The sequence below is a fragment of the Dictyostelium purpureum genome (genome assembly GCF_000190715.1).
Source record: "Dictyostelium purpureum unplaced genomic scaffold DICPUscaffold_622, whole genome shotgun sequence".
In the NCBI taxonomy this organism is placed as follows: Eukaryota; Evosea; class Eumycetozoa; order Dictyosteliales; family Dictyosteliaceae; genus Dictyostelium; species Dictyostelium purpureum.
Window position 1 is genome coordinate 1 of NW_003519955.1, and position 11,328 is coordinate 11,328.

Here is an 11,328-nt window from a genome sequence, read left to right on the forward strand (position 1 = left end):
TAATTAGTGTACCAATTTTTTATGTTTTTATTTTTTTTATTTTTTTTATTTTATTTTTTTTATAAATTTTAAATAAAAGAATAAAAAATAAAGAATAAAATTAGTGTTATAAATAAATATTTTTAATAATAATAGTAGTAATTTAAAAATAATTAACTATATAAAGAAATAAAATAAACACATAATAGTAATAATGGTAATATAGGTAGTAGTAGCTACTCATACCCTCTTAAAATAATAAAAATAATTAAAATCATTTATATATAATAATATTTATACATTAAAATATAATACATTAAATGTGTATAAATAAATAATAAATAAATAAATAATAATATATTATTTATTTTTTTATTTTTTTATTTTTTTTTTATTATTTTATTTTTTATAATTTAAAATATCTTTTTATTATAATTAATTAATACATTAGTTCTCTATTACCACCACAAACTTTCATTATTATTGTTTTGTTTTTATATTCTTGTTGTTGTATTATTAATAATACTATATTATTACTATAAATAAATTTTTTTTTATATATTAAACATTAAAATTATTCAATAGAGATATAAACTAACCAATAATAATATCTAGTTGTACATAAAAAATTGTTTTAACAATATAGTTCATACACATTATTATTTTATATAATATACTGTATGACAAATAAAGTAAGGTTTTTTTTCTTTATAAAAACATCATATTATTTTATAAAACCTTTACAATAATGTAGCCCAAATCTTGTGTATAATAATTTCAATTAAAATTAATTTATTAATATTGTCATATAATTTAAATAAATTCATTGTATTTTTTTTTTTTTATTTTTTTTTTTTATTTATTTAATTATATTTTGTTTATGTTTACTAATATTTTTTTTATTTACAAAAATGAATATAGAACTATCATATAATTTTAGTAGAATGGTTTCTCAAGGTAAAAATAAATTAATTCAAAAATATAGTTCAGATTTTTCATATTATTTTAATAACCCGGAACTATCAGATATTATTATACAAGTTTCGGAAAATGGTTTTTTAGATCAAGATTTTAATTTTTATAAGCCAACCCCTATTAAACTTATGGGTGATAGAAAACCAACAATAACTGAAATAATAGAAATAACAAAACAAAATAATAACTGTATCGATAAAAACAATAGTAATAATTTAAAAAACAAAAATGAAAATAATAGTAATAATGACTTAGATTATTTTTACACCCATAAATTTGTATTATCCGCAAGATCACCTGTTTTTATGAAGATGTTATCATGTCAAATGATGGAATCAAATTCATATATAATCACCTCACATTTCCCAAAGAACATATTTTATATTGTATTAAAATTTTTATATAGTGGTAAAGTTGAAATGAATGCTTCTAATGTATTGGATGTATTGGCAGCTGCAGACTATTATCAATTAGAGGATCTCAAAGATTTCTGTGGTAAATTTTCATTACAGACTTGCATCGACGGTGAATTAGATATATGTAGAGTATTACACGCAGCCGAACAATATGGTTTAGAAAAAATTAAAACTCTTTGCCTGGACTACATCTCTCAACACAGTATGGATATTTTATTGTCCTCTCCAAATTGGCATTTATTAACCGAGGAAAACCTTATATCAATTTTAGAACAAGATAATCTCAGAGTACCAGAAGTCGAAATATTCGACTCTTTAGTTCGTTGGGCAGAAAAACAATACCTTATTCTAAAAGATATATCACCAGTAGAAATTGTTAAAGAAGACTTTTTAAAGAAAAAACTATCACGTCCACTTAAATCAATACGTTTTGCAAGTATGTTTCCACATCAACTCTCCAATCATATAGAAGCAAGCGGTATAGTAGATAGAGAAATATTATTCGATGCTTATAAATATTGTGCTGCCCATGTACCTACCAAGAACCCATCATCATGCGAACTTCGTCAAGGTGTTAAGGAATTTACTTTTCAATATAATGGGGATACAAACGGTGTTTTATACTACTTTGGAACCCTGGAAGATATGGATGACTATGAAAGCCCAGCTACAAGAAAAATAGTTACAGTAACTTCATCATCAATGAGTATTGGATATCCACATCCATTCGTCAGTAGAACCTCAACAAATATGTACACAGATAAAGAAGAAAACTCATTCTTTTGCGTCGACTTGGGTGCAAAACATGTCCTCTGTCCAACTTATTATTCAATGAGATACGGAGGAGATAGTCAAGGATCTATCTATGCAGCACCTAAAAACTGGCAATTACTTGGCAGTTTAGATGGAATTGAATGGAGTATTCTTTGTGACCACAAGAATGATATGTCTCTCAAAGAAGGCTATAGTATTGCCGGATGGGAGGTTAAAAGTATTCATTCATATCGTTACTTAAAGATTTTACAAACAGGTCCAAACCAACGTGACGGTCACGAACTTTGTGTATGTTGTTTTGAGGTATATGGTAGATTGGTTAATTTAGAAGATAATGGTAATGGTTCAAGCTGTAGTATAATTAGCGATGATGAAGACGAAAAAATTAGAAACTTGGATGACGATACTGAAGAAGATAATGATGACGATGATGACTCTGTGGAAGAAGATATCACTGATATGGAAGAAGATAATACAGAAACAGATTCAATTTTAAGTAATAGTAATTAATAAATATAAAAAATCAATTTTAATAATATACTCAAGAAATCAATCAAATCAACAAATCACTCATTATCTGTATCTCTATATATATATATTTTTAGATATTATAAAAAAAATAATAACAAAACGATTTTAATTATTTTTTTAAATGCGGAATAAATTTCCCAAAAAAAAACCGAAATAAATTATATATTAAACAAATTCTAATAGAATTTGATATTTATATTTATAAAAACTTTTAAATATATTTATTTATCAAACAATATCTACCCTTTGAAAAGGTGGCACATTCTCTTGATAAAACATATTCAATCACGTTCCAATCTTGATAATTTATTTTGAAAAGAAAAGGTTGTTTCTTTTTCATCAGGTATAATAAAAAAATAAAAAATTTACTTTTTTTTTAGAAAATAAAAATAGTTTTTAATTTTTTGTGGTTAATAAAAAAAATGGATTTTAATTTTAATTAAAAAAATAATTTTAAATTTTCGATATTCAATTTTTTTTTTTTTAGTATTGGGAGTTTTTTTTTTTTTAAATTTTTGGTAAATTTGAAAATTTAAAAAAAAAAAAATTTTTTTTTTTTGCGCATATAATTTAAAAAAAAATACACAAAAAATTTTAATAAATTATTTGTGTATAAATATTTGAGTTTTAAAAAAAAAAATTTTAAATTTTTGAGTCACCATCACAAATAAACATTAAAAAAAAATGTTTTGTCATCAATTTTTTTTTTTTTCACAATAAATATAAATATAAAAAGGAGCATTATAAATAAACCAAATCAACATAAACAATAAAAATACCAACAAATAAATATAAAAAATAAATATAAAAAATTAAAAATAAAAATATAAAAAAATAAATAAATAAATAAATAAAATGTATTATAATCAATATATACCCACCCAACAATTTCAACCACAACCACAGCAAAGTGATGAACCTTTGTCATATATAAATAAAAATAACAATAATTCTGAAAATGGACCTATTGGTGTACCAGTTGCAATACTGCCACCATCACCAGTCATAATTCAACCAACCATTAGCGATCCTTTGTTGCCTAATAAAAATAATCTTAATATTAATTCACCATCAAAAAAATTATTTACTGATCCAATTTTTTACTCAGTATTCTTGGGCTGTTTTTCTTTTATTGCCTCAACTTTTTCTAATGTAGGTATTTTATAACAATATTTAAATTTTAAATAAATCTAATTTTTTTTTATTATTTTTTTTTATTTAGCTAATAAGTTATAGCTCTTGGCAAACTCAATTTAATGTATTAGGAGTTATTATTAGTATGCTATCATGTTTTTTAGCGCCAATACTTATATCAAGAATTAAACAAAAATTCTCAATGTTAATTGGAATCATTGTTTTATTCATTATCACTATTACACTTAGACACTCTTATAATCGATCTTTAATTAGTGTTGGTATTTCTCTTTCAGCAGCTGCAACCCAATTAATTATGATTAGTGTTTTCTATTTACTCAGCTTAACAACTTTGGAATCTAAATATAAAACTTTATTATTCTCTTTAGTAAGTAGTTTTTTATTTCAAAATATAATTTTATTATTTAGTTTATAATTTATAATTTATTAATTTAAAAAATAGTATTTCCTTGTAAAATATTCACTTTCAATCTCAATGCAAATTATTCCAACCTACAATTTTTCAAATGTAAATCTTATTGTTCCATTATTTATTTTAGCATTAGCTTTTATCCTTTTGTTATCAAAACCAGATCACCTTGAATTGATCAAATCGGTATATAACAAGAAGGTTGTTGAATGCATTCCAGGCCCAAATGTTTTTAAAAATGAAACGGTTTCAAAAAGCATTTTCCTTACAGCCCCAATTATCTTTTATATTGGTTTATGTAGCTATAGATATATAACCTTCTCTTATTTGGCTAGTGCTCTCACAGTAATCCCAGTTGGTCTTTTGGTTGATAGATATGGAAAAAAAAGAGTATTCCAAATATTATTATTACCAGGTGTCATTTTTGTTGGTTTGGCTATTGTTAATCTCTTTTTAGCCTACTTTATTGGTGTACATTATGGATATAATATTATCAATACCATTATTAGCATCTCTTTTTCAGTTTTCAGTTCGGGTACAATGTTAATCATCTACAGCATGATGGGTGAAGTTTTTCCAAGAGAAAAATTATTATCAGGTGTTTCAACAATCAGTGCTTTCTTTGCTATTGGTTTTTTAATAGGCTATATCTTTAACATTGGTGCAGTTATTTATACCATTGGTGAGTTTGTCATAGTTTTAGCATTTATCCCATCATCTTATTTCTTTTTCGAATATTTAAAAAATGTCGAAAATAAATAAATACATTAAAATAAATAAATACACATATTTTCTTAATTTATATACAAGTTTTTATATTTATTTATTTTTTAAATTATATTTAATTTGAATTGTTATTACTATTATTACTATTATTATTATTATTATTATTGTTACTGTCGTCATTGGAGTTAATGCTGTTACTATTTGATACTTTTTTTAAAGTTTCTTTATATTTCTGTCTTTGAATATCATTAATAACACCTTGTCTCATTTTCTAAATGTTTTAATAAAAATTTTAAAAAATTAGTCATTTTTTTTAAGTATTTTTTTTTTTTCACTTACCTTACGTGCATCGGTTTGATCTAAATGGATGTAGTATATAAATCCACCAACAGCTAAAACAGTTGATGTAAATAGTATAGTAGCTTTTTTAGAGCTCATTTTCCAAAGTAATTAAATATATGAAAAAAAAAAAAATTAAAAATGATCGTTTTACATAAAAAAATTTTAAAAAAAACAATAATAAATTAAAAAAAAAATAAAAATTTTTTTTTTTGCCGAATTGCAATTTATCTTTTTTTGTTATTAACCCCTATTTTTTTTTTTTTACATTTAAAATTTAAGGGAGATATAAAATAATATTTATTTATAGCTTTAAATTAGTGGCCTTTAAAAAACAAGTAGCTATTTACTTAAAAAAAAAAAAAAAGTTTTATTTTTAAGTTAAGTTTTGAACAGCTATATTTATTAAATATAATAATATTATAATTAATTATAGTTTAATTTTAAATAACCACTTGGTTTTGGTGTATTGTTTATTTATAGTTATAATTATTAATTGAAACTGTATATTTACCAAATATAAATTCCTGAGCTTTTACATCATTCTTTTTGCCCTCTTCATATACCTCAGTAAAACCAACCCAACTATCTTTACATTTAACCCATAACATATTGCAGTATGGTTTTGATTTATCAGTTTCTAAAAAGTAGGTTCCAAAAGGAATTTGAAAATTACCACCACAACGATTATAATAGCTCTCCAAGTCTGTTTCCATGAATGTTTTACTACTAAATTTGATAGTTGGTTTAATAATTGTTATATAGTATTGAATTATAATAAGTGTTTAGTTTAACTTGACTTAAAATTTACCACAGTGGAATTTTTCTGGATGACCAAATAATACTGCTATCGGAATGGTTTGATTGGTACTTTCCTCGTCTGGATATGTAATAATGTTTTGTATTGAATATGATTAGACCTCAATGGAGGTTTTATACTTTATTATGTAGCTCCCCACAAAATATATAGATAAAACTAAAGAAGAATAAGAAGATATTCAAACAGGTTTAATAGAAGAATCAATAAATGACCTCACTTTTTTATTGGATTAAAAAACAATTTATTTATATAAAAAAAAAAATTTTATTGAACCTTTAGATATAATTTTGTTTTTTATTAATTAATATTAATAATATCACCTTAAAAATGTTTTGTTCTTAACAAAACAATAAATTATTGTTGTGGATTTGCTAAGGAGCCGCAATACTAAAAGTTATAAAAAATTAAAATTAAAATTAAAATTCTCAAAGTATATATAATAATTTAGTTCTTACCTTTTTAAGTTCACCAACAGTCAAAACTCCATCTTCATCAGTATCAATTTCATAAAAATGAAATTCGGCAGTTTCTGTAGCAGCTAATAAATAAAATATTAGTTTAATTATTAAAATTAATTAATTAAATTATAATTTTGAAAATTTACTTTTTTTATCCAAGTTTGCAGTTTTAATAAAGCCTTCAACCATTTCATCAAGTGTGATTCTTTTATCCCCATTTTGGTCATGGAATTTTAAAAATTGGCTTACTTCACGTTTAATAGCATCTTCTAAATTTCTTTGATAAAATTGAGTAGCTTTATCCCTAATTTCATTAATTGTAACAGTTCTGTCTGCAATTACAAAAATTAAAATTTTATTAACACCCCTTTAATTTATTAAATTATAAATAAATAAATATATAATGTTGTTACCTCTATTGGCATCTAAACGTATAAAGATCATTCTGGCGGTTTTTTCTGGGTTCTTTGCATTAGTTTCACGTAAGGTAGCAGTAATTTCATCAAGAGTTAAACTTTTGTCTCCATCTCTATCATATTTTTGTATCATGCTTTTCTTTTAATAATAATAATATTTGGTTAGCTATATAATTTTAATCGGATTAAATTTAATAAAACTATTAATTATACATACAACATCTTCTTCAATTTTTTTGCATACATCACTTACTGTGGCCATTTTATATTTGATTTCTAACTTTTATTTAATAAAAAAAATTAAAAACAATTATTTATACAATTTATTTAATGATATCTTTTTTTTTTTAATATTAAAAAAAAAAAAAAAAAAAATTTTACCAATTTACAAACTATCTTTTTTTGTTTTGTTTTATTAATAACCCACCCAATTTTTTTTTTTACATGAAAGATTTAAAAAATATTTATTTATGGGGTTAAATTAGTCACTTAAAAACTGATTTTTTTCAAATATGTATTTACTTGAGAAAAAAAACAATTTTTTTTAAATTTATTGGGTTAAGTTTTGAGCTTCTATTATTAAATATTATTATTTTTAATTTTATAATTTTTTTCTTGCTTACTTTTTTTTTTTTTTTTTTTTTTTTTATTATTTTAATTTATTTTAGAAAAACATTTGATTTTGGGGTATTATTTCTTTATAATTATTAATTGAAACTGTATTTTTACCAAATATAAATTCGTGAGCTTTTACATCATTCTTTTTGCCCTCTTCATATACCTCAGTAAAACCAACCCAACTTTATTTTGATTTATCAGTTCTAAAAAGTAGGTTCCAAAAGGAATTTGAGAATTACCACCACAACGATTATAATAGCTTTCCAAGTCTGTTTTTAATGATTGGTAAATTGTTTTATTTTCTAAATCGTGAGTTTCATAAATTCCAAGTAACATTTTTCTAAACTTGATTCTTTTGTTTGTTTTATATTTCTTATTATAAATCATACCTTGTAAACTAATGTTGTCGCTGAAAGCTCTATAATGAATCCAAATTTCTTTTTGAGTTGAGTTTTCCCAGTTAACTTTTGATATATCTTTATTTACCTTTGAAGCTAGTGTTTTACCTTGCTCTGGTTGATCAATAGAGTTCATGGATTTGTTTGGGAAATCTTGAAGAGTTTCCATTAATGTTTCAGTACCTAAATTTGAAAGTTGATTTAATAATTGATTATAGAGTATTGAATTATCATAATTGTTTAGTTTAACTTGACTTAAAATTTTACCACAGTCAAATCTTTTTGGATGTAGTTCGATAATTGAAATACCAGCTCCTTTGTCGTCTTTGAGAATAGTATGATAGATTGGAGCGGCGCCTCTATGTCTAGGTAAGAGTGATGGATGCATATTTAATCCACCATATTTAAATTGTGATAATACTGATTTTGGTATAAAGTGACCAAATGATACTACTACAGCTAAATCGAACGGTTGTTGGTTTGATTCTGTTGTTGGCACTTGAAATCCTTTCATTCCTTTTTCCTCGTCTGGATAAAAAATATTTTAATATTTATTTTAACTCTTTTTTTTACTATAACTATACAATAAAATATTAATTTTTTTTTTTTTAATTATTTTATGCAAAAATACAAATGTTTATATATAATTATTTTTTATTTTTATTTATTTTCCTGCTCTATAATACTTCATCATTTGGACCAACATTACAAGTGCCGGTGGAAAATCGCCTTCAATAATCCATTCTCCACCGGCTAGGCTTGATGAAGAAACTAAAAAGTGTCTTGATAATGTCCAAGAGAATTGGTTTCTAATGGGGAAGCTATCGAAAGTAAATTGCTTTAATGAGGGTTGATATAAGTATTTAAGGTAAGGCTCTTTTATTTTTTCTTCACTATACCATGTTAACCAGACGCCATTCCATCTTCCTTTACCCATATGAGTCTTTGATTCTGATGAAGCAACCAAAGTGCAACCATCCCATAGATATTCCAAAGGTTCACTCCAGCAATTATTTGTTAGCTTACTGTCGCAGTAGATCCATTCCTCTTCGCCAAATCTAAATGAACCACCCTTATGATTTTTCTTATTTAAATTTAAAAATTGTTCTTTTTGTAATAAATCCATTGTTGATTTAAAGTTTGAATTTGAAACACCATCAATCGCCATTACCCAGTTTATCAATCGCCATTGGCATTATTAGTATTCGAATTATTACTTCCATTACTACTATTACTAGTTGACAATTGGTTATTTGAACCCAATGATGTTAAACTTCCTGAACTTAAATTCCACTCTTCTGTAAAAATAACATTTTCTTTGCCAATAAAAAGGTTTTTCTTTCTATTTCATCTGCAACAAATAATGACTCGACGCTACCACAATCATTATCGATCATATCAAAACCAAGGTTAAACTGTTTTAAAATTTCTATTATAACCAATGTGTCATTACTAGCTTTCATTTTTTTTTCATATTTTTCAATTTCAATATCATCTTGCTGAGTTAAATTTGATAATGATGATGATGATGAAACTGATGATGCATTGGGTAATGATGGTTGTTGTTGTAATTGTTTTTGAATGGAACTAAGATTTAAATATTTTTTTTTTATTTTTATTTTTTAATTTTTTTTTTTTTTCATATTTGTTTACTTTTTTAATTAAATTAAATTAAAAAAAATTGAAAAAATGGAAATATGTTTAAAGTTGGTATTACCACGAAAAAAAAAAAAAAAATTTGCTGATGGGAAAAAATTTATCAGATTTTAAAATTTATTTATCTTTTTTTACAAACAAATATTTAAAATTTTTACAAAACATTTTTTTGGTTCTTCATATTTTGATGGGGAAGGGGTTTGTTCATTTGACTTATCACTTTTTGATGAAGACAACCTTGAGATATCATCAACTTTAAAGCATATTTGAACACCATTATTATAATTATTATTGTTGTTGTGATTACTATTGTTATTATTATTTTCTTGTAAATTTTCTATAAGATGAGATACTTGGTTTAATGATTGTCTATATGTTGATTTATTTAAAATATTATTTATATTTAGATCCAAATTAATTCTTATAGATTCTGGTGATATATTAGTTGGAGGTTTATTTGGAGTTGAGTCTTGATAAGTTAAAATTCTATTTAAATCAATTTGTAAAGATTTAATTGAATTTTGATTTGAGGGATAAAAATGTTTTAAACTATGCAAAACTTCATTTAATAGTTTTTGAGATTCATATTGAACTTCTGGTATTTTTTTATAAAGGCTGAATATATTTTTTAGAAATTCGGGTGATTTGATTTCATCTTTTGCTCCACATGGTGTCATTGTGTAGTATTTCAATAGTTGAGGAATTTCCAATTCTAAAACTGAATTAAAAGTATGTCTTTCGCAATGAAAAAGGTCAAATGAATAGAAACGATAGTTCTCTAATTTAGATACATTAAATACCTCAGTTATTGGATCATGAATACCACCCATATCAATTACCAATTTATTATCTATAAATAGCCATGAGTCATCATCTGCAGTTATTTTGATATTTTCTGTTGATGGATTCTTCCAAAATAGGCCATGAATTTCCATACAAACTATAATTAATTAAAATATAAAATCAATATATAATTATATATATATAGTTTGTTACTATTGAAATAATGTTATATAACATTACTTACAATGAAAATTTCTCAAATCTCCTTTTGAATCAGAGTACCATTGTCTTAAACCTATGGAGTCGATTGGATGAAAATCTCTATTTTTGAAAATGAGGGAGTTACCACTTTGGTTAAATAATAAAAATTGATCCTTTATCATTAAGTTTCCATCCGTTTCATGAAACCACTCATTAAAACTTTGATTACCATTAATACCTTTAAAACCACTCTTTAAAATCGTTGTCATATTTAATGTTGGTTTCTTGTCACACAGTAGATTGTCATTTACAAGATTCTTGATTAATCTTCTTTCATAGTTTTTAATTTCAAAGTTTGGATTATTATCAGTTAAATCGAAATAAGTGACAGGAATTGAATCAAACCCATTGGACAAACAAATCTTTAAAATAATAATGCATATTACTGATAAAAAAATGTTAGTATTCTTTTTAAACATTTTAATAATATGAATAAATATAAAACAAAATTTAAATTTAAATTTAAATTTAAATTTAAATTTAAATTTAAGTTTTTTTTTTTTTTTTTTTTTTTTTTTAAAGTTTATTTAAATAAAAAAATAAAATAAAATAATAAAATAACAACATTAAATATTAATGAAACACAAACAAAATCTACTTTCAATATATGTTTT

At 23.5% G+C, this 11,328-nt stretch overlaps 6 protein-coding genes across 6 annotated transcripts; 2 read left to right on the forward strand and 4 right to left on the reverse strand.

Annotated features, from left to right (window-relative positions):
• Positions 1-592: 592 nt before the first annotated feature.
• Positions 593-2,878, forward strand: DICPUDRAFT_51693 (uncharacterized protein). Its single transcript, XM_003294705.1, has 2 exons — positions 593-671; positions 901-2,878. Exon 2 carries the CDS (start codon positions 924-926, stop codon positions 2,652-2,654), a length of 1,731 nt encoding a protein of 576 aa, XP_003294753.1. The 5' UTR covers positions 593-671; positions 901-923; the 3' UTR covers positions 2,655-2,878.
• A 652-nt stretch (positions 2,879-3,530) lies between these two features.
• DICPUDRAFT_159808 (uncharacterized protein) lies at positions 3,531-5,001 on the forward strand (the record flags this gene model as incomplete). The annotated part of the gene is made up of 3 exons (XM_003294706.1): positions 3,531-3,827; positions 3,898-4,197; positions 4,273-5,001. 3 exons carry the CDS (start codon positions 3,531-3,533, stop codon positions 4,999-5,001), a joined length of 1,326 nt encoding a protein of 441 aa, XP_003294754.1.
• Positions 5,002-5,080: 79 nt separating this feature from the next.
• Positions 5,081-5,403, reverse strand: DICPUDRAFT_43889 (uncharacterized protein; the record flags this gene model as incomplete). The annotated part of the gene is made up of 2 exons (XM_003294707.1): positions 5,081-5,236; positions 5,305-5,403. 2 exons carry the CDS (start codon positions 5,401-5,403, stop codon positions 5,081-5,083), a joined length of 255 nt encoding a protein of 84 aa, XP_003294755.1.
• A 374-nt stretch (positions 5,404-5,777) lies between these two features.
• Positions 5,778-8,555, reverse strand: DICPUDRAFT_43894 (uncharacterized protein; the record flags this gene model as incomplete). The annotated part of the gene is made up of 2 exons (XM_003294708.1): positions 5,778-6,002; positions 7,800-8,555. Coding segments are annotated over 2 exons (981 nt in total), but the record flags the coding sequence as incomplete, so codon positions are not given.
• Positions 8,556-8,678: 123 nt separating this feature from the next.
• DICPUDRAFT_159813 (uncharacterized protein) lies at positions 8,679-9,182 on the reverse strand (the record flags this gene model as incomplete). The annotated part of the gene is made up of 1 exon (XM_003294709.1): positions 8,679-9,182. The coding sequence occupies one exon, from the start codon at positions 9,180-9,182 to the stop codon at positions 8,679-8,681; it is 504 nt and encodes a 167-aa protein (XP_003294757.1).
• Positions 9,183-9,754: 572 nt separating this feature from the next.
• Positions 9,755-11,328, reverse strand: DICPUDRAFT_93279 (uncharacterized protein). The gene is made up of 3 exons (XM_003294710.1): positions 11,313-11,328; positions 10,698-11,099; positions 9,755-10,610 (listed from the first exon to the last, which is right to left on the reverse strand). The coding sequence occupies exons 2-3, from the start codon at positions 10,921-10,923 to the stop codon at positions 9,802-9,804; spliced, it is 1,035 nt and encodes a 344-aa protein (XP_003294758.1). The 5' UTR covers positions 10,924-11,099; positions 11,313-11,328; the 3' UTR covers positions 9,755-9,801.